The sequence below is a fragment of the Triticum dicoccoides genome, chromosome 7B (genome assembly GCF_002162155.2).
Source record: "Triticum dicoccoides isolate Atlit2015 ecotype Zavitan chromosome 7B, WEW_v2.0, whole genome shotgun sequence".
Lineage (NCBI taxonomy): Eukaryota > Viridiplantae > Streptophyta > Magnoliopsida > Poales > Poaceae > Triticum > Triticum dicoccoides.
The window spans coordinates 79,014,164-79,040,756 of record NC_041393.1 but is presented as its reverse complement, the minus strand read 5'-3'; the positions used below and the strand labels follow the sequence as shown (position 1 = coordinate 79,040,756).

Genomic DNA, 26,593 nt, shown 5'->3' with positions numbered 1-26,593 from the left:
TAATTTCCAATAAGTTGGTTGCTCGCTCCATTGTTCCGGAGAATGGAGTCTTGGTCATTTTGCCCATGAGGCATGGTTCGCATGTGTCAAATGATTCAAAATCAAGAGACTCCAAAAGTCCATCTGCATGGAGCTTCTTCATGCGTTTGACACTAATGTGACCAAGGCGGCAGTGCCACAGATATGTGGGACTATCATTATCAATCTTACATCTTTTGGTATTCACACTATGAATATGTGTAACATCACGTTCGAGATTCATTAAGAATAAACCATTGACCAGCGGAGCATGACCATAAAACATATCTCTCATATAAATAGAACAACCATTATTCTCGGATTTAAATGAGTAGCCATCTCGTATTAAATGAGATCCAGATACAATGTTCATGCTCAAAGCTGGCACTAAATAAAAATTATTGAGGTTTAAAACTAATCCCGTAGGTAAATGTAGAGGTAGCGTACCGACGGGGATCACATCGACCTTGGAACCATTCCCGACGCGCATCATCACCTCGTCCTTCGCCAGTCTCCGCTTATTCCGCAGCTCCTATTTTGAGTTACAAATATGAGCAACTACACCGGTATCAAATACCCAGGAGCTACTATGAGTACTGGTAAGGTACACATCAATAACATGTATATCACATATACCTTTGGTGGTTCCAGCCTTCTTATCCGCTAAGTACTTGGGGCAGTTCCGCTTCCAGTAACCGTTCCCCTTGCAATAAAAGCACTCAGTCTCAGGTTTGGGTCCGTGCTTTGGCTTCTTCCTGGCAACTGGATTACCGGGCGCGGCAACTCCCTTGCCGTCCTTCTTGAAGTTCTTCTTACCCTTGCCTTTCTTGAAACTAGTGGTTTTATTAACCATCAACACTTGATGTTCCTTTTTGATTTCTACCTCTGCTGATTTCAGCATTGAAAATACCTCAGGAATAGTTTTCACCATCCCCTGCATATTATAGTTCACCACAAAGCTCTTGTAGCTAGGTGGGAGCGACTGAAGGATTCTGTCAATGACCGCCTCATCCGGGAGGTTAATGTCCAACTGGGACAAGCGATTGTGCAACCCAGACATTTTGAGTATGTGCTCGCTGACAGAACTATTTTCCTCCATCTTACAACTGTAGAACTTGTTGGAGACATCATATCTCTCGACCCGGGCATGAGCTTGGAAAACCATTTTCAGCTCCTGGAACATCTCATATGCTCCGTGTTGCTCAAAACGCTTTTGGAGCCCCGGTTCTAAGCTGTAAAGCATGCCTCACTGAACGAGGGAGTAATCATCAACACGCGACTGCCAAGCATTCATAACATCTTGGTTCGCTGGGACGGGTGCTTCACCTAGCGGTGCTTCTAGGACATATGCTTTCTTGGCAGCTATGAGGATGATCCTCAAGTTCCGGACCCAGTCCGTATAGTTGCTACCATCGTCTTTCAGCTTGGTTTTCTCTAAGAATGCGTTGAAGTTGAGGTTGACATGAGCGTGGGCCATTTGATCTACAAGACATTTTGCAAAAGTTTTAGACTAAGTTCATGATAATTAAGTTCATCTAATCAAATTATTTAATGAACTCCCACTCAGATAGACATCCCTCTAGTCATCTAAGTGATATATGATCCGAGTCAACTAGGCCGTGTCTGATCATCACGTGAGACGGACTAGTCATCATCGGTGAACATCTTCATGTTGATCGTATCTTCTATACAACTTATGTTCGACCTTTCGGTCTCTTGTGTTCCGAGGCCATGTCTGTACATGCTAGGCTCGTCAAGTCAACCTAAGTGTTTTGCATGTGTAAATCTGGCTTACACCCGTTGTATGTGAATTTTAGAATCTATCACACCCGATCATCACGTGGTGCTTCGAAACAACAAACTTTCGCAACGGCGCACAGTTAGGGGAAACACTTTCTTGAAATTATTATGAGGGATCATCTTATTTACTACCGTCGTTCTAAGCAAATAAGATGCAAAAACATGATAAACATCACATGCAATCAAATAGTGACATGATATGGCTAATATCATTTTGCTCCTTTTGATCTCCATCTTTGGGGCACGATGATCATCCTTATCACCGGCGTGACACCATGATCTCCATCATCGTGTCTCCATGAAGTTGTCTCGCCAACTATTACTTATACTACTATGGCTAACGGTTTAGCAATGAAGTAAAGTAATTACATGGCGTTATTCAGTGACACGCAGGTCATACAATAAATAAAGACAACTCCTGTTGCTCCTGCCGGTTGTCATACTCATTGGCATGCAAGTCGTGATTCCTATTACAAGAACATGATCAATCTCATACATCACATATATTTCATTCATCACATCCTTTTTGGCCATATCACATCACAAGGCATATGCTGCAAAAACAAGTTAGACGTCCTCTAATTGTTGTTGCATGTTTTTACGTGGCTGCAATAGGGTTCTAGCAAGAACGTTTCTTACCTACGCCAAAACCACAACGTGATATGCCAATTTCTATTTACCCTTCATAAGGACCCTTTTCATTGAATCCGATCCGACTAAGGTGGGAGAGACTGGCACCCGCTAGCCACCTTATGCAACTAGTGCATGTCAGTCGGTGGAACCTGTCTCACGTAAGCGTACGTGTAAGGTCGGTCCGGGCCGCTTCATCCCACAATGCCGCCGAAACAAGATAAGACTAGTAGTGGCAAGTAAATTGAGAAAAATCTACGCCCACAACAAAATTGTGTTCTACTCGTGCATAGAAACTACGCATAGACCTAGCTATGATACCACTGTTGGAGATCGTTGCAGAAAATAAAAAAATTCTACGCATCACCATGATCAATCTATGGAGCAACTAGCAATGAGAGAGAGAGGAGTGTGTCGGTGTCAAAACCGGCGGATCTCGGGTAGGGGGTCCCGAACTGTGCGTCTAGGCGGATGGCAACAGGAGACAAGGGACACGATGTTTTACCCAGGTTCGGGCCCTCTTGATGGAGGTAAAACCCTACGTCCTGCTTGATTAATATTGATGATGTGTGTTACAAGAGTGGATCTACCACGAGATCAAGGAGGCTAAACCCTAGAAGCTAGCCTATGCTCTGATTGTTGTTCGTCCTATGGACTAAAGCCATCCGGTTTATATAGACACCGGAGAGGGATAGGGTTACACAAAGTCGGTTACAATGGTAGGAGATCTACATATCCGTATCGCCAAGCTTGCCTTCCACGCAAAGGAAAGTCCCATCCGGACACGGGACGAAGTCTTCAATCTCGTATCTTCATAATCTTGGAGTCCGGCCGACCATGATAGTTCGGCTATCCGGACACCCCCTAGTCCGGGACTCTCTCAGTAGCCCCCGAACCGGGCTTCAGCGACGACGAGTCCGGCGCGTATATTGTCTTCCGCGTTGCAAGGCGGGTTCTCCTTCAAACTTCATGTTCCTGTCGAATAGTGTCCGGCTTCCTTATAAATGTTGTGCTCCTTGGCTTCTACGCCCAATAATGGCCTTCTTCCACGTGTCGCTGTGGAAGAGATTGTTTTGCCTCGTACCCCGTTCTTACGAGGGGTCGATATATCAAGTGGGCGGAGCCGAAATATGGCGCATCGCCGGGACCGGATATCTATCCGACACCCCGAAGAAGGCGTCCGAAGACTGGCCTTCGGAATGGTTCTACATGGAGTACGCCCTCTGCCGGATCCAGTTCGGATCAACCTCCCGGAGTTCAGAAATGCTCCCTTGAAGAAACGCCTGAGTTGGCGCCCGCGGAGCCCTCAACGGGAGGATGATGGGAGCGTCCTTTATCTGATGGGCCGGGTTAGGTTACTGGCCCACTCCGGATTTACCATGATTTGAATCATGGCCACGTGCATTATGCGAGGGGTGCAGCCACTCCAATATAGGGGCCACCCTATGTGGGATTTCAACGGGGAAGATGATGCCACCCATCATGGCCGCAGAGGGCCGGGCTCGGCAGCCGATCTGGCAAAGATCCTTTCGGCTTGTACAAGGGGGAGGAGGAGGACTTCCTCCACACGAATCCATTGAATGGATTCTCCATGAATAACCCTCGGAGCTGGGTAAGCGGACATTTATCAACCCGATCCATACTTCCAAAGTCAAGTATCTTACTTCGTGATTTCGACGCAGGAGCTGCGCCGGGACGTGGAGGGCATACAAAGCCTAACTCCACAGCCCGAGGATCCAGAACGATCCCTTGATCCGGCCTCCGAAGAGGATCCGGACATAAAGGTGGAGCTGATCGACGGGGTGTTCCACCAACTTAGCATGGATAATGCCCTAGTCGCCATTACGGCTGACTACCCCGGTTTGTTTCCGGCCTCCCAGGTGACTACGACCGAGGTCTGGACACCATCATTTGATCCATGCTCAATTCTGACCATCCTATACTGATGGTGCATCACAGGAGGTGCCTTTGAGGCGGGAAGCCGAACCTGCGGCGGCTGACCAGCAAGGGTCAGTTCGGCCCAGCAGGCGGAAGAGGAGTGTGACGCAAATAGAAACGTCGCCGCAATGGTACGGCGCACCGTTGTTTTTAAGGGAAGGATCCCTAGGAGGTATATTAATGCTCATAACTTTTCCAGGAGAAAGAGCGCTCGTCGGACAATGTCCGGAGAGGTTGCCAATCAAGCCTCCGCCAGCCATGCTCCATCGCGTGGTCCGGAAGGGGAGGCGAACACAAGGCATGAGCCGGATGTTCCTCCGACGGAGGATGCCGACAGGCTGTCCGCCACCCGGTCTGGGGTGGACAGCGCCATGAATCACAGACGTCGCCGGACAGTTCTTCGTGACGCGTGTTTCTCCCCGGAGGCGTTGAATGCCTTTGAAGCGGGAGACGCGCACCTCCGTGCCGCTCAAGATGGTTTAACCAGAGCCACGGAGCAGTATGTGAAGGACATACGGGTAATTAATTTTAATAGTTATATATGCCAGTAGTCCTTGAGACTTAAAATAGTTAAAATAATTGATTTAAGGATCATTTATTATGCAGGATCTTACGGAGAAGAATACCCACCTGTCCCAGGAGCTTCAAGAGTGCAAGGCCCAACTTGAGGCCGCACTGGCCGCCACAGGGGGAGCCACAGAGACCCCCGCTGGTAATACGTACTTCGAAAAGATAAGTAGTTAACAAAGTGCTGCGTAAATCTGACAATAATATTGCAGAGGGCGCCGGACTAGATCCGGACAAGCAATAGCTACTGCGTCAGCTAAAGGCCGGCGAGAGGGTGCTTATGAAGGTGCAGCAGGAGAGGAACAAGCTCCAGGATGCCCACACCCAGCTAGGAGAAGAGCTGAAAGGTGTTCGGGCCCAGTTGTCTGGCTCCGTGAAGGAGAATCAGTGGCTTCGTCGCGGCATTTATAGTAAGTGCTTGAGCAAATTCCTTTGAAAAGAAGAATTCAGCGAGGAAGTCGACTGACAGAAATGTGTCTTTAGGTGTGCTCACAGGTCGCCCTGCGGAGGAAATGCCCGATTCAACAGGTGACCAACTTCCCGAGCTGGTGCAACTGCTCGAACGTGTCCGGCAGGCGATGAGTGGCGTCGTTCAGGCCTTATGGCCTTCCGTCTCCCTACCTGAGGGCCTTGGAGGGCTTGCTGAGAAGCTTCAGGGAGTACGGCGACGCCTTCGTCTGTGGAAGATATCGGCCTGCCGTCAAGGCGCCAGGGAGGCCTGGGCCATGGTAAAGACACGGTACCCGAAGGCTGACCCAAACCACATGGCCGAGGTCGGACCTGTGGGGCCTGATGGGAAGGAGATCCCTGTGAGCTTGATGTACGGCCAGGTAGAGCTGGCCGCGAAATATTCCCAACAGGACTGTAAATTAGACAGCCTGTTAGATGGGATTGAAGAGGAGTACAATCAGTCAGTTTGACAATGTAATTTAAAATGACATGTAAAATGCCTTCTAGCCGGATTGTAGATCGTTTGTCTTTGCGGACCTTTTCGCTTCAACCTCGGGACCCAACAGTCCGGAGTGTGTCCGAATACCCTTACGGTTATAAAAGAACCGGGGCATGCATGGAGACAAGGCGTCGGGGTCATAATTGCTTTATCAGACAAGTGCCCAACTAGCTATGTTATATTACATGGTTAGTAAGAAACAACTTCCAGGGAGAATAGTTCCGTTAAGGGTTCCTTTCCCTGGGAGGCATGCCCTAAAGTGCATGTCCGGACTGCGAAAATAGCAGAAAAAGCATCTGGGGGCAGATAAATAAGTAAGTAATAAATCATCTTTCAAGTCACCGACTGAATATTCTCTTAAGAACGCTAGCTTTCGGCTTCACCCAGTCTGAGGTACACATCCGGCTGACCCGGCAGTAACAATCGCAGAGGTGCTCCCTTTACCTCCTAGCCGAACAATCGGGAACGTAGGGGTAAGCACAGGAGCCAGGCAACCCAGCTTGGCCAAAACTTAAGTCATATCGATGCATATAATGGTGAATAAAAGGTACATGCGGAAGTATAACACATGTGTTGGGCATGAAGCCCGTATAAATAAGCTTCTGTTAAAGAAGCCCCCAGGTATAATGAGTGCTAGGAGCACATCAAGTGTGTGCGAATCAATGCGCAAATCAGCCTATAAAAGGTATTGAAAAAAAGTGGGAAGAAGGAGGGGGACAAGAGACAGTGAAAATGTAAAAAGGTGGACGGAGGAGCAAGACGAACTCTGAGTCTGGCGTTAGGCGTAGAATCTTCGGAGACGGGCTGCGTTCCATGGGTTCGGCTCGAGTCGATTGTCAGATGCGTTACGCAGACGGTATGCTCCACCGGTCAGGACTTGGTCGATGATGAAGGGACCTTCCCACTTGGGCTTAAGTTTGTCCTCTTTCTTGTCCGGCAGGCGTAGAACAAGTTCGCCAACATTGTAGGTTTTGGCCCGTACTTCTCTGCTTTGATACCTTCGAGCCTGCTGCTGATAGAATGCGGAACGAGCTTTTGCCACGTCCGCTCCTCTTCTAAGGCGTCCAAACTGTCCTGCCGATCCAACTCGGCTTCTCTTTCTTTGTACATGCGCACGTGAGGTGAGTCATGAATTATATCACAGGGCAGAACTGCCTCTGCGCCGTACACCGTAAAAAATGGTGTGAATCCGGTAGTTCGGTTTGGCGTGGTTCGCGGCCCCCAGAGTACGGAGTCGAGCTCCTGTACCGAGTGCGTGTTAGATTCCTTGAGGGACTGCACTAGTCTGGGTTTGATGTCGCTCATGATTAGACCATTTGCTCGCTCAAATTGACCGTTAGTTTGGGGGTGATAGACTGAAGCGTTGTCGAGCTTGATGCCCATGTTTTTGCACCAGAGTTTAACCTCGTCGGCCGTGAAATTCGTGCCGTTATCAGTGATGATGCTGTGGGGGACGCCAAAACGGTGTACTACCCCGGATATGAAGTCTACCACAGGTCTGGATTCTGCGATTTTAACCGGCTTGGCCTCAATCCATTTGGTGAATTTGTCCACCATGACCAATAAGTATTTGTGCTTGTGGGTTCCCCCTTTAAGGGGTCCAACCATGTCAAGCCCCCAGACTGCGAACGGCCAGGTGATGGGTATAGTTTTGAGGGCGGTGGGTGGCATGTGGCTCTGATTAGCAAAGAGCTGGCAACCAATGCATCGTTGGACTAAGTCCTGAGCATCTGCCCGGGCCGTCGGCCAATAAAATCATGTACGGAAGGCCTTGCCTACAAGGGCCCGGGCTGCGGCGTGGTGCCCGCCGAGTCTAGCATGAATTTCAGCCAGGAGATTTCGCCCTTCCTCTTCGGAGATACACCTTTGAAGGACTCCGGTTGTGCTTTTTTATAAAGTTCTCCCTCATGGACCTTGTAGGCTTTAGATCGCCGAACTATGCAGCGGGCCTCATTTTGGTCTTCGGGAAGTTCCTGCCTGATTAAGTAGGCTAGGAATGGTTCTGTTCACGGGGCAATTACTGCCATTATTTCGTGGGCTGAAGGTGTTATTTCATTGGCTGAGCCGCCGATTGTGTCAGAGTGGTCTGAGTTAGGTGATGCAGCTGGCTCCGGATTGTTATTTCCGGACTCCTCTTCCCATAATACGGATGGCTTAAAGAGCCGTTCCAGAAAGATGTTTGGAGGGACGGCGTCGCGTTTTGCCCTGATGCATGCCAACACGTCTGCTGCCTAGTTATTATCCCGGGCTACATGGTGGAATTCGAGTCCTTCGAACCGAGCTGACATTTTTAGGACGGCCTTGCGGTAAGCTGTCATTTTTGGATCTTTGGCATCAAAGTCCCCATTTACTTGGGATATTGCGAGGTTTGAATCCCCGCACACCTCTAGGCGTTGAATGCCCATGGAGATTGCCATCCGGAGGCCGTGTAGAAGGGCCTCGTATTCGGCTGCGTTGTTGGAGTCCATGTACATTATTTGAAGTACGTATTGGACTGTGTCTCTAGTTGGGGACGTCAAGACGACGCCAGCCCCCAAGCCAGCCAACATTTTGGATCCGTCAAAATGCATGATCCAATTGGAGTACGCGCCGTACTCTTTAGGGAGTTCGGCTTCGGTCCATTCGGCGACGAAGTCAGCCAGAACTTGCGACTTTATAGCTCGCCGTGGTTTATAGGTTATGTCAAGTGGAAAGAGCTCAATGGCCCATTTTGCAATCCTGCCCATTGCATCGTGATTGTTTATAATATCGTTGATAGGTACTTCGGAGGCCACCGTTATGGAACACTCTTGAAAGTAGTGTCATAGCTTCCGGGATGCCATGAACACCGCATACGCTATCTTTTGATAATGTGGGTACCGGGACTTGCATGGAGTTAAGACAGTGGATACGTAGTACACCGTCCGCACCAGTGCATACGTCGCTAGGTCGGCGAAGCGTGTAACTTCACGACGACTGATGGCGTTTATGATTCCCTTGTCCGTGCAATTGTTGCAGAAGATTGAAATCGCGCTTTCTTCACGGCGGTCCTTTATCCTGTTCATAACCAGGAGGAATCTGGCCCAGTAATGATGTACTGTTTCATCGGGCTCTTGCCGTATTTGAGATAGATCGCTTATGTTTGGGTGGGCGGGTGGAATTAAGTTCGGAACCCCGCCCGATCTGAGGCTCAAAGGCCAAGAAGCTTCCGGATTCGGAAGCTTGGTTTGCTGAACGCTTTCCAACAAATCTGGTCCGATGCCTGACTTTAGGTTCAGTATTTGATTAGCGTCCGTCCCTCCGTGGGAATCTGGCATGGAGGGATCGGGAATCCAAACATAGTTGGTTTTTAACATAGAAGAAGAGTCGCCGCATTGTTCCTCTACCACAACAACGTGGTGGGTAACCTGGGGAGAGTTAATTTCTCTCAGATCGGTTTTAAGCCCAATCTGATCGTAGTCGGTAGCGACTCCCAGGGCGGCGATGCGACCCAAGAGCTCGTTTACGGAGGAGAGCTCAATCGGATCTAGCTGCTCAGAGAATTCTGAGCTGACGTGAAGATCGCTTTTAATGACCTGAGAGGTCATTGTCGGAGCGGTGGCCGAACAGGCGGTCATAAGAAAACCGCCTAGCCGGATAGTCTGGCCGGCAGCCAAAGCTCCCTTGACGACGGTGCCGTCTTTAAAGACGGGGAAAGGCATCCTTCCTGATGGTGACAGCACAGAGGAACTCTCAATGAAAGCACCAATGTCGGTGTCAAAACCGGCGGATCTCGGGTAGGGGGTCCCGAACTGTGCGTCTAGGCGGATGGTAACAGGAGACAAGGGACACGATGTTTTACCCAGGTTCGGGCCCTCTTGATGGAGGTAAAACCCTACATCCTGCTTGATTAATATTGATGATGTGTGTTACAAGAGTGGATCTACCACGAGATCAAGGAGGCTAAACCCTAGAAGCTAGCCTATGGTCTGATTGTTGTTCGTCCTATGGACTAAAGCCATCCGGTTTATATAGACACCGGAGAGGGCTAGGGTTACACAAAGTCGGTTACAATGGTAGGAGATCTACATATCCGTATCGCCAAGCTTGCCTTCCACGCTAAGGAAAGTCCCATCCGGACACGGGACGAAGTCTTCAATCTCGTATCTTCATAATCTTGGAGTCCGGCCGACCATGATAGTTCGGCTATCCGGACACCCCCCTAGTCCGGGACTCCCTCAGAGTGCATCTTCATACCCTTGAAGACCGCGAGACGGAAGCGTTACAAGAACGCGGATGAGGGAGTCGTACTCGAAGCGATTCAGATCGCGGTGGATTCCGATCTTAGCGCCGAACAACGGCACCTCCGCGTTCAAAACACGTGCAGCCCGGTGACATCTTCCGTGCCTTGATCCAACAAGGAGGAGGGAGAGGTTGAGGAAGAGGGCTTCAACAGCAGCACGACGGTGTGGTGGTGATGGAGTGGCAGTCCTGTGGTGCTGCGCCTCGAATGTGGTGCTGCAGCCCTCCCCTCGCCCCTCTATTTATAGGGGAAGGGGGAAGGGGGACCGACCCCCTCTAGATGAGATCTAGAGGGGGGCGGCGGCCAAGGGGAGGGGGCTTGCCGAACAAGCAAGGGGGCGCCCCCTTTAGGGTTCCCCCCCCAACCCTAGGCGCATGGGCCCAAGGGGGGATGCACCCATCCCTCCAAGGGCTGGTTCCCTTCCCACTACGACCCATGAGGCCCTCCGAGAGAGGTGGCCCCTCCCGGTGGACCCCCGGAACCCCTCCGGTGGCCCCGGTACAATACCGGTATGCCCCCGAACTTTTCCCGTGACCGTATGACAACTTCCCATATATAAATTTTCACCTCCGGACCATTCCAGAACTCCTCGTGACGTCTGGTATCTCATTCGGGACTCCGAACAACATTCGGTAATCACATACAAGTCTTCCTAATAACCCTAGTGAGGAAGTTCCAGACTAGGGGGTGTCCGGATAGCCGAACTATCATGGTCGGCCGGACTCCAAGATTATGAAGATACAAGATTGAAGACTTCGTCACGTGTCCGGATGGGACTTTCCTTGGCGTGGAAGGCAAGCTTGGCGATACGGATATGTAGATCTCCTACCATTGTAACCGACTTTGTGTAACCCTAGCCCTCTCCGGTGTCTATATAAACCGGATGGCTTTAGTCCATAGGACGAACAACAATCATACCATAGGCTAGCTTCTAGGGTTTAGCCTCCTTGATCTCGTGGTAGATCCACTCCTGTAACACACATCATCAATATTAATCGAGCAGGACGTAGGGTTTTAGCTCCATCAAGAGGGCCCGAACCTGGGTAAAACATCATGTCCCTTGTCTCCTGTTACCATCCGCCTAGACGCACAGTTCGGGACCCCCTACCCGAGATCTGCCGGTTTTGACACCGATATTGGTGCTTTCATTGAGAGTTCCTTTGTGCCATCACCATCAGGAAGGATGCCTTTTCCCGTCTTTAAAGACGGCACCGTCGTCAAGGGAGCTTTGGCCGCCGGCCAAACTATCCGGCTAGGCGGTTTTCTTATGACCGCCTATTCGGCCACCGCTCCGGCAATGACCTCTCAGGTCATTAAAAGCGATCTTCACGTCAGCTTGGAATTCGCCGAGCACATAGATCCGATTGAGCTCTCCTCCGTAAACGAGCTCTTGGATCGCATCGCCGCCCTGGGAGTCGCTACCGACTACGATCAGATTGGGCTTAAAACCGATCTGAGAGAAATTAACTCTCCCCAGGTTACCCACCACATTGTTGTGGTAGAGGAACAATGCGGTGACTCTTCTTCTATGTTAAAAACCAACTATGTCGATCCCTCCATGCCAGATTCCGGCAGAGGGACGGACGTTAATCAAATACTGAACCTAAAGTCAGGCATCGGACCAGATTTGTTGGAAAGCGTCCAGCAAACCAAGCTTCCAAATCTGGAAGCTTCTTGGCCTTTGAGCCTCAGATCGGGCAGGGTTCCGACCATTGTACAAAAATACTGCGCGATGGAGAGTGCCTGGAAAATCGAAACTAGGTTTTGGGACAATCCAGCCCTGAATACAACCCCAGTCCAAAATAAAAGGGTGCGTCATACTCAAGCACCTGGGTTAAAAACCAAAAAGCAAAAAACCCCTAAAGGGTACGGAACCGTACTGGAGGGATGGCTCAACGAACCCTGCAAAATCCACAGTACAGAGGGCGCCACTCCAACACATAGCCTTCGAGCATGTTGGATACTACGGCAGGTGGCCAAAAGTGGCGAAGGCTTTTTAGCCCTGGGCAACCAGCCCAGCAGTACCAGTACGGTATTAACAGTCTTCGAGACTTTCGCATCAAATAACATGCGGAAACGAACAATCCACAACCTCGCCAAAGTCTACCAAGTAGCAACAACAAATCCATGGAGCGACACGGCTATCACCTTCAATGCCAGCGACGAACCTAAATTCCGAACAGCTAGAGCACCAGCCGCATTAGTCCTTAGTCCGATAGTGGACGGCTTTCGTCTTACCAAGGTACTCATGGATGGCGGCAGCGGATTAAACCTCATCTACGAGGAAACCATTCAAAAAATGGAAATTGACTGGAGCCGCATTGAGCGAAGCAGCACAACCTTCAGGGGAATAATCCCTAGTCGAGAAGTACGCTGCACAGGAAAAATCACACTAGATGTAGTGTTCGGCTCGCCGGACAATTACAGGTCCGAAGAGGTCACGTTCCAAGTGGCCCCATTCGGCAGCGGATATCACGCTTTGTTAGGGCGAGAGGCATTCACAATCTTCCAAGCTATACCCCATTACGGGTACATGAAGCTCAAAATGCCCGGACCCAATGGAATAATCACTCTCGCCAGTGATCCAGATACAGCACTCCGCGCTGAAAATAAGACAGCCGCACTGGCCCTAGAGGCATTATCCGAAGCCCTAGCGGCAGAGGAACTAACTGCGCTGCGCTCCACGATGGATAGGGACGATGTGATACTCGATAAGAGGTCCAAGTCCACCTCTTTTAAACCAGCAGACGAAATAGTCAAATTTCAGGTCCATCCAATGGACCCCACAAAGACGGCCTCCATTGGGGCACAATTAAATCCTGATGTAGAAGCCGCACTACGAGAATTCCTTCGGGAAAATTGAGACATTTTTGCCTGGCACCCTTCAGACATGCCAGGAATCCCACGCAGGCTGGCAGAGCACAGCCTAAATATCCTAAAAGGATTCAAGCCAGTCAAACAAGCTCTTCGGCGATTTTCCGAATCCAAAAGACAGGCAATGAGAGAGGAGCTAGCCAAACTCTTAGAAGCCAGATTCATCAGAGATATAAAACATCCGGGCTGGCTAGCCAATCTAGTAATGGTACCAAAAAGGACAAATCCTGGCGCCTCTGCGTCGATTTCAAAGACCTTAACAAGGCATGTCCAAAGGACCCTTTCCCTCTCCCTCGCATCGACCAAATCATCGATGCTACCGCAGGGCACAATTCATTGTGCTTCCTCGATGCATACTCCGGATACCATCAAATCAAGATGGCGGAAAAAGACCAGGCCGCAACGGCATTCATTACTCCATATGGGCCATTCTGCTTCAACACAATGCCCTTCGGACTCAAAAACGTCGGCGCAACATATCAGCGCATGATTCAGACATGTCTGGCTACCCAGATAGGCAAAACAGTAGAGGCATACGTAGACGATGTGGTCGTCAAGACCAAACACGTCGAAACTCTAGTAGACGACTTGAGGATGACATTCGACAACCTCCGAGCATATGACATTAAGCTCAACCCGGAAAAATGTGTCTTCGGAGTACCAGCCGGAAAGCTCTTGGGCTTCATTGTATCCGGTAGAGGAATTGAAGCAAACCCAGCCAAGATCCGAGCTCTGTCACAATTGGATATTCCAAAGGACCTCAAGCAAATAAAAAAACTAACTGGATGCGTAGCGGATCTAAGTCGCTTCATCTCCCGTTTGGGAGAAAAGGCTCTGCCCCTCTATCGCCTCCTCCGGCGCACCGAACACTTCGAATGGACGGATGTTGCCACGGCCGGACTCGAAGAAATCAAGGCCATACTGGCAACAAATCCGGTCCTGGCCGCGCCCAACCTGGGCGAACCTATGTTATTATATATCGCAGCAACACATCAAGTTGTCAGCGCGGTACTAGTCGTCGAACGAGAAACAGAAGGGCACAGATTCTCTCTTCAAAAACCAGTGTACTACGTATCCACTGTCTTAACTCCATGCAAGTCCCGGTACCCACATTATCAAAAGATAGCGTATGCGGTGTTCATGGCATCCCGGAAGCTGCGACACTACTTTCAAGAGTGTTCCATAACGGTGGCCTCCGAAGTACCTCTCAACGATATTATAAACAATCGCGATGCAACGGGCAGGATTGCAAAATGGGCCATTGAGCTCTTACCATTTGACATAACTTACAAACCACGGCGAGCTATAAAGTCGCAAGTTCTGGCTGACTTCGTCGCCGAATGGACCGAAGCCAAACTCCCTAAAGAGTACGGCGCGTACTCCAATTGGATCATGCATTTCGACGGATCCAAAATGTTGGCTGGCTTGGGGGCTGGCGTCGTCCTGACGTCCCCAACTGGAGACACAGTCCAATACGTACTTCAAATAATGTACATGGACTCCAACAACGCAGCCGAATACGAGGCCCTTCTACACGGCCTCCGGATGGCAATCTCCATGGGCATTCAACACCTAGAGGTGCGCGGGGATTCAAACCTCGCAATATCCCAAGTAAATGGAGACTTTGACGCCAAAGATCCGAAAATGGCAGCTTACCGCAACGCCGTCCTAAAAATGTCAGCTCGGTTTGAAGGACTCGAATTCCACCATGTAGCCCGGGATAATAACCAGGCAGCAGACGTATTGGCACACATCGGCGCAAAACGCGATGCCGTCCCTCCAAACATCTTCCTGGAACGGCTCTTTAAGCCATCCGTATTATGGGAAGAGGAGTCCGGAAATAACAATCCGGAGCCAGCTGCATCACCTAACTCAGACCACTCTGACAAAATCGGCGGCTCAGCCAATGAAATAACACATTCAGCCCACGAAATAATGGCAGTAATTGCCCCGTGGACGGAACCATTTCTAGCCTACTTAATCAGGCAGGAACTTCCCGAAGATCAAAATGAGGCCCGCTGCATAGTTCGGCGATCTAAAGCCTACAAGGTCCATGAGGGAGAACTTTATAAAAAAAGCACAACCGGAGTCCTTCAAAGGTGTATCTCCGAAGAGGAAGGGCGAAATCTCCTGGCTGAAATTCATGCTGGACTCGGCGGGCACCACGCTGCAGCCCGGGCCCTTGTAGGCAAGGCCTTCCGTACAGGATTTTATTGGCCGACAGCCCGGGCAGATGCTCAGGACTTAGTCCAACGATGCGTTGGTTGCCAGCTTTTTGCTAATCAGAGCCACATGCCACCCACCGCCCTCAAAACTATACCCATCACCTGGCCGTTCGCGGTCAGGGGGCTTGACATGGTTGGACCCCTTAAAGGGGGAACCCATAAGCACAAATACTTATTGGTCATGTTGGACAAATTCACCAAATGGATTGAGGCCAAGCCGGTTAAAACGGCAGAATCCGGACCTGTGATAGACTTCATATCCGGGGTAGTACACCGTTTTGGCGTCCCCCATAGCATCATCACTGATAACGGCATGAATTTCATGGCCGACGAGGTTAAACTCTGGTGCAAAAACATGGGCATCAAGCTCGACTACGCTTCAGTCTATCACCCCCAAACTAACGGTCAAGTCGAGCGAGGAAATGGTCTAATCATGAACGGCATCAAACCCAGACTACTGTGGTCCCTCAAGGAATCTAACACACACTGGGTAGAGGAGCTCGACTCCGTACTCTGGGGGCTACGGACCACGCCAAACCGAACTACCGGATTCACACCATTTTTTATGGTGTACGGCGCAGAGGCAGTTCTGCCCTGCGATATAATTCATGACTCACCTCGCGTGCGCATGTAAGAAGAAAGAGAAGCCGAGTTGGATCGGCAGGACAGTTTGGACGCCTTAGAAGTGGAGCGGGATGTGGCAAAAGCTCGTTCCGCATTCTATCAGCAGCAGGCTCGAAGGTATCAAAGCAGAGAAGTACAGGCCAAACTTACAATGTTGGCGAACTTGTTCTACGCCTGCCGGACAAGAAAAAGGACAAACTTAAGCCCAAATGGGAAGGTCCCTTCATCATCGACCAAGTCTTGACCGGCGGAGCATACCGTCTACGTAATGCATCTGACAATCGACTCGAGCCGAACCCATGGAACGCAGCCCGTCTCCGAAGATTCTACGCCTAACGCCGAACTCAGAGTTCATCTCACTCCTCCGTCCACCTTTTTACATTTTCACTGTCTCTTGTCCCCCTCCTTCTTCCCACTTTTTTTTTCAAATACCTTTTATAGGCTGATTTGCGCATTGATTCGCACACACTTGATGTGCTCCTAGCACTATACCTGGGGGCTTCTTTAACAGAAGCTTATTTATACGGGCTTCATGCCCAACACATGTGTTATACTTCCGCATGTACCTTTTATTCACCATTATATGCATCGATATGACTTAAGTTTTGGCCAAGCTGGGTTGCCTGGATCCTGTGCTTACCCCTACCTTCCCGATTGTTCGGCTAGGAGGTAAAGGGAGCACCTCTGCGATTGTTACTGCCGGGTCAACCGGATGTGTACCTCAGACTGGGTGAAGCCGAAAGCTAGCGTTCTTAAGAGAATATTCGGTCGGTGACTTTAAAGATGATTTATTACTTACTTATTTATCTGCCCCCAGATGCTTTTTCTGCTATTTTCGCAGTCCGGACATGCACTTTAGGGCATGCCTCCCAGGGAAAGGAACCCTTAACGGAAATATTCTCCCTGGAAGTTGTTTCTTACTAACCATGTAATATAACATAGCTAGTTGGGCACTTGTCTGATAAAGCAATTATGACCCCGACGCCTTGTCTCCATGCATGCCCCGGTTCTTCTATAACCGTAAGGGTATTCGGACACACTCCGGACTGTTGGGTCCCGAGGTTGAAGCGAAAAGGTCCGCAAAGACAAACGATCTACAATCCGTCTAGAAGGCATTTTACATGTCATTTTAAATTACATCGTCAAACTGACTGATTGTACTCCTCTTCAATCCCATCTAACAGGCTGCCTAATTTACAGTCCTGTTGGGAATATTTCGCGGCCAGCTCTACCTGGCCGTACATCAAGCTCAGAGGGATCTCCTTCCCATCAGGCCCCACAGGTCCGACCTCGGCCATGTGGTTTGGGTCAGCCTTCGAGTACCGCGTCTTCACCATGGCCCAGGCCTCCCTGGCGCCTTGACGGCAGGCCGATATCTTCCACAGACGGAGGCGTCGCCGTACTCTCTGAAGCTTCTCAGCAAGCCCTCCAAGGCCTTCAGGTAGGGAGACAGAAGGCCATAAGGCCTGAACGACGCCACTCATCGCCTGCCGAACACGTTCGAGCAGTTGCACCAGCTCGAGAAGTTGGTCACCCGTTGAACCGGGCATTTCCTCCGCAGGGCGACCTGTGAGCACACCTAAAGACACATTTCTGTCAATCGACTTCCTCGCCGAATTCTTCTTTTCAAAGGAATTTGCTCAAGCACTTACTATAAATGTCGCGACGAAGCCGCTGATTCTCCTTCACGGAGCCAGACAGCTGGGCCCGAACACCTTTCAGCTCTTCTCCTAGCTGGGTGTGGGCATCCTGGAGCTTGTTCCTCTCCTGCTGCACCTTCATAAGCACCCTCTCGCCGGCCTTTAGCTGACGCAGTAGCTATTGCTTGTCCGGATCTAGTCCGGCGCCCTCTGCAATATTATTGTCAGATTTACGCAGCACTTTGTTAACTACTTATCTTTTCAAAGTACGTATTACCAGGGGGGTCTCTGTGGCTCCCCCTGTGGCGGCCAGTGCGGCCTCAAGTTGGGCCTTGCACTCTTGAAGCTCCTGGGACAGGTGGGTATTCTTCTCCGTAAGATCCTGCATAATAAATGATCCTTAAATCAGTTATTTTAACTATTTTAAGTCTCAAGGGCTACTGGCATATATAACTATTAAAATTAATTACCCGTATGTCCTTCACATACTGCTCCGTGGCTCTGGTTAAACCATCTTGAGCGGCACAGAGGTGCGCATCTCCCGCTTCAAAGGCATTCAACGCCTCCGGGGACAAACACGCGTCACGAAGAACTGTCCGGCGACGCCTGTGATTCATGGCGCTCTCCACCTCAGACCGGGTGGCGGACAGCCTGTCGGCATCCTCCGTCGGAGGAACATCCGGCTCATGCCTTGTGTTCGCCTCCCCTTCCGGACCACGCGATGGAGCATGGCTGGCGGAGGCTTGATTGGCAACCTCTCCGGACACTGTCCGGCGAGCGCTCTTTCTCCTGGAAAATTTATGAGCATTAATATACCTCCTAGGGATCCTTCCCTTAAAAACAACGGTGCGTCGTACCGTTGCGGCGACGTTTCGATTTGCGTCGCACTCCTCTTCCGCCTGCTGGGCCGAATTGACCCTTGCTGGTCAGCCGCCGCAGGTTCAGCTTCCCGCCTCAAAGGCACCTCCTGCGATGCACCATCAGTATAGGATGGTCAGAATTGAGCATGGATCAAATGATGGTGTCAAGACCTCGGTCGTAGTCACCTGGGAGGCCGGAAACAAACTGGGTTAGTCAGCCGTAATGGCGACTAGGGCATTATCCATGCTAAGTTGGTGGAACACCCCGTCGATCAGCTCCACCTTTATGTCCGGATCCTCTTCGGAGGCCGGATCATGTGATCGTTCCGGATCCTCGGGCTGTGGAGTTAGGCTTTGTATGCCCTCCACGTCCCGGCGCAGCTCCTACGTCGAAATCACGAAGTAAGATACTTGACTTTGGAAGTATGGATCGGGTAGATAAACGTCCGCTTACCAAGCTCCGAGGGTTATTCATGGAGAATCCATTCAATGGATTTGTGCGGAGGAAGTCCTCCTCCTCTTCCTTGTACAAGTCGAACATGATATTTGCCAGATCGGTTGCCGAGCCCGGCCCTCTGCGGCCATGACGGGTGGCGTCATCTTCCCCGTTGAAATCCCACATAGGGTGGCCCCTATATTGTAGTGGCTGCACCCCTCGCATAATGCACGTGGCCATGATTCCAATCATGGTCAATCCGGAGTGGGCCAGTAACCTAATCCGATCCATCAGATAATGGACGCTCCCATCATCCTCCCGTTGAGGGCTCCGCGGGCGCCAACTCAGGCGTTTCTTCAAGGGAGCATTGCTGAACTCCGGGAGGCCGATCCGGACTGGATCCGGCAGAGGGGCGTCCTCCATGTAGAACCATTTCGAAGGCCAGTCTTTGGATGCCTTCTTCGGGGTGCCGGATAGATATCCGGTCCCGGCGATGCGCCATATTTCGGCTCCGCCCACTTGATATATCGACCCCTTGTAAGAACGGGGTACGAGGCAAAACAATCTCTTCCACAGCACAAAATGGGGCTCGATGCCCAGGAACAGCTCGCAAAGAGCTACAAAGCCCGCGATGTGCAAAATGGAGGCAGGTGTGAGGTGGTGAAGCTGGAGTCCGTAGAACTCCAGGAGCCCCCGGAGAAACGGATGTATGGGAAATCCGAGTCCCCTTATTAGATAGGGGACGAAGCATACCCGCTCTCCTTTGAAAGGGTTGGGGACGCTCTCCGCCTGCTTTCCACCCCTGAAGGTGGTCAGTCCGGCTCGAACCGGAACCATGAAAGCTGGTGGAAGATATCCCTCGGTTTGGAGCGCCACTAGCTCGCTGTGTGGAACTGAGCATCTCCCCCAATCTCCTGGCTTAGGGCTGGGAGCGCGAGAGGAGGAGTCGCGTCGACTATCCATGATGGAATGGATTTTTGTCAGAGGCGCTTCGATGAGAACTTGCGGATGGAGGATGGTGTGAGCTGGATCTAGATCCTCGCCTCTCTTATAGGCGGCTCGTTCGCACGGCTAGGGGGTAAAATGTAAAAATACCCTAGCTTTTCGCATTCATACGACACGTGGAAGAAGGCCATTATTGGGCGTAGAAGCCAAGGAGCGCAACATTTATAAGGAAGCCGGACACTATTCGACAGGAACATGAAGTTTGAAGGAGAACCCGCCTTGCAACGCCGAAGACAATATACGCGCCGGACTCGTCGTCGCTGAAGCCCGGTTCGGGGGCTACTGAGGGAGTCCCGGACTAGGGGGTGTCCGGATAGCCGAACTATCATGGTCGGCCGGACTCCAAGATTATGAAGATACAAGATTGAAGACTTCGTCCCGTGTCCGGATGGGACTTTCCTTGGCGTGGAAGGCAAGCTTGGCGATACGGATATGTAGATCTCCTACCATTGTAACCGACTTTGTGTAACCCTATCCCTCTCCGGTGTCTATATAAACCGGATGGCTTTAGTCCATAGGACGAACAACAATCATACCATAGGCTAGCTTCTAGGGTTTAGCCTCCTTGATCTCGTGGTAGATGCACTCTTGTAACACACATCATCAATATTAATCGAGCAGGACGTAGGGTTTTACCTCCATCAAGAGGGCCCGAACCTGGGTAAAACATCGTGTCCCTTGTCTCCTGTTACCATCCGCCTAGACGCACAGTTCGGGACCCCCTACTCGAGATCCGCCGGTTTTGACACCGACACCTAGCGTCATTGAACCTTAAGTGTGTAGACCCTACGGGTTCGGGTATCACGCAGACATGATCGAGATAACTCTCCGGCCAATAACCAACAGCGGGATCTGGATACCCATGTTGGCTCCCACATGTTCCGCGATGATCTCATCGGATGAACCACGATGTCAAGGATTCAAGTAATCTCGTCTGCAGTTCCCTTTGTCAATCAGTACGTTACTTGCCCGAGATTCGATCGTGGGTATCCCAATACCTCGTTCAATCTCGTTACCGGCAAGTCACTTTACTCGTTACATAATGCATGATCCCGTGACTAACCACTTAGTCACATTGAGCTCATTATGATGATGCATTACCGAGTGGGCCCAGAGATACCTCTCCGTCATACGGAGTGACAAATTCCGGTCTCGATTCGTGCCAACCCAACAGACACTTTCGGAGATACCTGTAGTGCACCTTTATAGTCACCCAGTTACGTTGTGACGTTTGGTGCACCCAAAGCACTCCTACGGTATCCGGGAGTTACACAATCTCATGGTCTAAGGAACTGATACTTGACATTAGAAAAGCTTTAGCAAATGAACTACACGATCTTGTGTTGTGCTTAAGATTGGGTCTTGTCCATCACATCATTCTCCTAATGATGTGATCTCGTTATCAATGACATTCAATGTCCATAGTCAGGAAACCATGACCATCTGTTGATCAATGAGCTAGTCAACTAGAGGCTCACTAGGGACATGTTGTGGTCTATGTATTCACACATGTATCACGGTTTTCGGTTAATACAATTATAGCATGAACAACAGATAATTATCATGAACAAGGAAATATAATAATAATTATTTTATTATTGCCTCTAGATCATATTTCCAACAATGAGGAGGAGTACGATTACGATGGGGACCTCCACCGACTCAGCCAACCTAGGAGAAGAGAGGGAAAATTTTAAAGAAGGACTGGAAGAGTTCATCCCCGTTTCAGAAACCGCCTACTCGTTGCATTAAGAAGTCGGGCGAGGGGGACGAGCAAGTGATATGGTCGTGATGGTGATGTCGCTTAGTTGAATTAGTTGTGAACAAGAACTTGTATGCTACGTTGGTGATGTCGATTTGCTACCTTTAAACTATGTTGAACCTATTTGATATTTCGAACCTATTTCATATGTCGATTTGCTACCTAGAATGTGTGAGATCATCACATTTCGATTTGCAAACAATATTTGTTGTTGTGTTGAACTATCATTCATATGTAGTTGAAATGATCAAGATCTTCTCCAAAAATAAATGACAGAGCACCCTACCAACAGGCTCTTCAGCGGTAGGGCTTTACAGCCTACCGCCAATACCCTACGCAGAAAATGGGTCAATCCCTGTCACTGAACACTCACGCGCACTAGTCCTGGCACACCCCTTAACGCAGAGGCGGGTGGCGGTAGCCTTAGCTACCCTACCACCGTTAACAACGGCGGTAGAGCCGTTACGCCACGTCAGCCCCAATAAGGATGGCTAACGACGGTTGCCGTTATGCCATCGCGCGGTAGCCTGCACAACCCTACCACCATGGTCCCTGACGATAATCAAAAGGTCAAATTCCAAAATTCTTTCGAACAGGATCAGATCCTGGCTGAACTTTTCACGGGAGGTCAAAACATAAAAATTGGTCGCGACCAGCCGACCATGCTTAAATTGTGCAAAAATTGTGCAAAACTCATGCTTAAAAATTGTGCAAAACTCATGCCGGCCACAACAAACAAAAGTGGTACTAATAACATTATAACTTAGCTACAAGTGCTACGCAAGAGAATCGATCAAGAGAATAAACGAAGAAACTAATTGAAAAGTTTGCGCATCGTCTTCCAAAACTTGCTGACTGTGAGTCAGATCCGCAGAGATTTCTAGCTGCAACGCATTATCCCCCGTCACGGAAGGTTTGCTCACGGCGTGGCGCACATCAACGCTGCCGCGGGCGCGCCGACATCTCCGTCTTCCTCCTAGCACGACTCGCCGTGGCCCGTCGAGAGCCTCTTTTTCTTCGTCCTGCCGCCGACGCTCGCGTCATCCTGCGTCGTCGTCCACGGCGCCTCCTCTCCTCGCCTCCAATCACTTCCCTTGGAGCTTGACACTGAAAGGCCGGGGCCGGACCCTGGACGACAGGCCCCTGGCGATCCCATCGCCGATGAACACCGCTTGTTGGCACGGCTGGTACATGATGGCCGTGCCTGCGCAAACGTAGGTCCAGAGGTACAGGATGGACTCGGGGCCTGCACCCGGCGGCCCATAGGAGGCGCACCGCCCAACCCGCACGCGAACCCGCCGGCGAGGAGGTCGGCCTGGAACATGTCCACGAACAGCTGCTGCAGCTCCTCGAAGCTATCCTGCAAAGACATCACGTCATCAATAATATCCACCCAAACCACAGAATGTGGTAAGGCGCAACAATTGCAGATCTAGCTTGCTTACGGTTGGCGTGGCCTGGCTCATCATCTCGGCCATCTCCCCGAAGAAGTCGCCCATCCCCGACACCTGCGACGAATAAATTCCAGTAAACAACCAAATGGGCTTCGATCACAACGAAACGTGGGCAATCAGGAACATAGCAAGGTACATGTTGCTCGTCGTGGCTGTCGTTGTCGCTGTCGTAGACGCCCACGTCGTAGAGGAGCCGCTTGCCGGAGTCGGAGAGCACTGCGTGCACAACATGGAAAAACAGAGGAGGCCCCGTACGTGACATATGAGTTCAACGGACGTAGGCAGGCCGCAGCGGGGTATGGAAATAACTTAATTGTGCTGTGCGTGCTCGCTAATTGATTTGCTTGTGCTTCTGAAGGGAAGCACGTAGAAGAACAGAAGAAGATGGTGGAATGGGGGAATCATGACGCTCTTGCACGTGACATATGCGCTCTGGATCTCCTGGAAGCGCTCCTTGGCCTCCTGGACGCGCGCCGAGGTGCCGGACGCCGAGCACCGGTCCGGATGCCATGTCTGCCACAAACAAGATCGAAGAGAATGATAAGGACAGACTCACAGTCACAGGTACATAAACTCCAAGCAAGGTATGCGGCCCATCGGTCGGCCTCAGACTCACCATGGCGAGCCTCCGGTAGGCGAGCCTGAGGTCGGCGTCGGAGCACTCCTTCTTGAGCCCCAGGACGCCGTAGAGGTCGACGTCGGCGGCGCTAAGTTGCCGGTGGTCGGCCATGGCGCCGGTACCGTACCACAACCTCCTTTTACGTACGGTCGCTGTCGAGTTTGTCGTCGGGACGCTGTCGGCAGCTGACCGGAGGCGCGCGAAGGCGAGGCGGAGAGCAGGAGGGGCGTAAGGTGGCGTACGAAGGAACGTTGACGAGCGGACGAGGTGGGCCGGTGTCGTGCCTGTAACTCTCTTTCTGTAGTACTGTGGGCTGTGGCGTGCGAACAAGTTGCGCGGGCAGAACTCACCAGAAAAGAAGCTCGTGGACTGGTGGGGTCTCCACCCGCCCGCCGCCGGAAGCCTCCAGAAGCGTTGAGAGGGTGAGACCGACGGCCAGCTGACTCGCTTTTTCAGTAAAAAAAAAGGGGACTGGAATTTCTTCTTTATATGAGTACCAAATTAGAAAGATGCCACGCATTGGCACAACCCAGATGAGGATCGGTGAAGTATACAAACTTTGCAAAGTTTGTTTATCTATGAGCAAAAGGCACTCCACTATTGAGCATGCAAAGTTCCGTTTTGAGGCTCCTCGAAGCCTGGAATGGTCTCGATCCTTTCGACTTCGCCAACTAAACGAATGCCGAATGAGTTGTGACATGTCGGCCTAACACCACATCGGGGTTCCACTTTCTAGGGTCGGTAAACAATTTATAACAATTTATTTTGAAAGAAAGGAGTATAATCCAAGATGCTAGGAGTATAACCCAAGATGCTTTGCTAAATCATGAGCTAAATTAAATCACTAAACAAAAATAAGACATCACTTAGTTTAAGCTGCTTGTAAATCATTTTAAAACATATTATCCCTTCCCCTCAAATAATAAAAAGAACTTAGGGCATCTTCAATGGCATCTCTTACAACGAACACGTTATTTGTCCGTAGACATTGATACGGAAGCCAACCATCAACCCGCCGTCATGTCGTGTCTATTTCATTCAAATGCATAGCAACATGACGCAAACAAAAGTGTGGTGTTCATAGCGCCCGATCATAAACAAAAAATAGATGGATGTTTACAAATTTACATGTGGCCAATCACAAAAGGCTCTAGTTTGATAGTCCTTTCAAAAAAAAGTCAGGATTTTTCATTTTCTGCGACAAAACTTTGTCAACCGACTTTTGGTAGAAGGAATAGTGAATTGTTGCTTTATGATAACCTACAAAATAATACTTGTCTACTTTGGGATCGAGTATTTGGTTGTAAACGTTTTACATAAGTTTCAGAACCCCAAATTTTGATATGCGATAAATAGGTTTATTCGCATTTCATAACTCATATGGTGTCAATTCAGCAAACTTTGGCAATGTTCTGCTCAGTATATATGTTATTGTTTTTACCATTTCTAAGAGCATTACTAACAGACCCCGTATACCGAAAAAGGATTTCCCCCACTTTATATTATAAGCAAACATCACCGAATACATCTGAGAGACCGAACAACGCACACACCCAAGGCAAGATACAGAGGTGTCAGGCACTGACACACCACCCCACAAACAATACTAGAGAGGTGAATAAGGCAACAACGAAGCTAGGCCTCCAAAGCAGTGCCTTCAATAAGGGTACGACCTAGGATAGCCGCCACTGCCCGATTCGCGAAGATCAGGTTTTCACCCGCAGCAAGACACATGAGTGGGAGCACCACGACAGAGCCTTCAGGAAGGGTACGGCGACAACGGCCGCCGCCACCGTCGTCCAGTCAAAGGACTGGGCAAGTGGTGTACCCTGGAGCTCACACCCCACCGTCGCACCCTAATCCGTCAACCACCCGCAACCACACCACCCGCGAGGCCATGGTTGCCCGCCCTACCTGGGACGCACACTCCGCCCACAAACGTCACACCTCCCGCCGCCAGAGCCGCCGCCCTGCAACCAGACAACCCCGAGACCTACACAAAGGCCCCGACTTTGGACCAACCGACGGCCCTCGACCGACAGAACCACCTGCAGACGCTCCGCAGGTAGATCTGCGCCAACCCACCCGCGGCTGAGGAACGGGGGAGAAAGGGGAGCGGACGAATCCGGACCGGCACACCCCGTGCCGGCGACAGGTAATGCGGCCGCATCGAGGCCACCCATCCCTCCAACCAAGTTTCCCATTAAACACGAGGAAAGGGGGAGGAGAAAAAGCGAACGCACCCGGACCGACAAAAGTGCCGGCGACAGATGGCGCGACTGCATCGAAGCAGACCCCGTATAATGCCAACCCGCATAACGCGTTTACAGTTTGAGGAAGATCTGTTTTGCGGGGCGAAATCGTGCGCGGCAGAGTAGACCACATATATAAATATGTATAGTTCAAAAAAAGCTTTCCCGGAAGAAATTGCAACCACATTGATCATGGGTAGTTCATCACAACATAGTACATAGATCATACATACTACATTATACTACTACTAGAGGGGGGAAAGGGCCCCCGCGCCGGAGGTGAGCCACGCGGCCGAGGAGGGCGTCCACCTAGGCCAGCGGGCGTACTCCTCCGTCTCGCAATGGAGGAGCCTTGCCGACAGTTTGAGGCCTTGGTTGGCCCACTTCCTGGCCGCACGCTTCCTCGCGCCGTTCGCATGGACACTACGCTCGCGCTCGAAGTCGTCGCCCCCATCGAAGCTCCACATACGGCCCCACGCGGTGGCTGGAGGTGAAACTGTGCTCACCGGCGGCGAGAAATGCGGCGAAGGGAGTGAAGAATCACGGGGAAACGCGGCGGCGGGGGATAGGGTTTCGACCCGTATCTACCCCGCAAACTCGTAGTTGTATGGCTTCAGGGGTAAGGTTTGCGGGCCGCGATAAAAATTCTTACGGGCCGGACGAGTATATGGGCTCTGTT

The 26,593-nt window shown here is 50.7% G+C and overlaps 1 protein-coding gene across 1 annotated transcript; it reads right to left on the bottom strand.

Annotated features, from left to right (window-relative positions):
• Positions 1-22,271: 22,271 nt before the first annotated feature.
• Positions 22,272-23,970, bottom strand: LOC119341984 (dnaJ homolog subfamily B member 6-like). Its single transcript, XM_037613830.1, has 5 exons — positions 23,660-23,970; positions 23,460-23,556; positions 23,180-23,259; positions 23,035-23,097; positions 22,272-22,949 (listed from the first exon to the last, which is right to left on the bottom strand). Exons 1-5 carry the CDS (start codon positions 23,771-23,773, stop codon positions 22,566-22,568), a joined length of 738 nt encoding a protein of 245 aa, XP_037469727.1. The 5' UTR covers positions 23,774-23,970; the 3' UTR covers positions 22,272-22,565.
• Between the last annotated feature and the right edge of the window lie 2,623 nt (positions 23,971-26,593).

Excerpts from the sequence above, each read along its gene's own strand:
- LOC119341984 (XM_037613830.1), bottom strand. The coding sequence starts at position 23,773 with ATGGCCGACCACCGGCAACTTAGCGCCGCCGACGTCGACCTCTACGGC. Across the intron at positions 23,260-23,459 it reads CCAGAGCGCATATGTCACGT|TGCTCTCCGACTCCGGCAAG; the intron begins GCAAGAGCGTCA and ends TTGTGCACGCAG. Across the intron at positions 22,950-23,034 it reads TGAGCCAGGCCACGCCAACC|GATAGCTTCGAGGAGCTGCA; the intron begins GTAAGCAAGCTA and ends ATGTCTTTGCAG.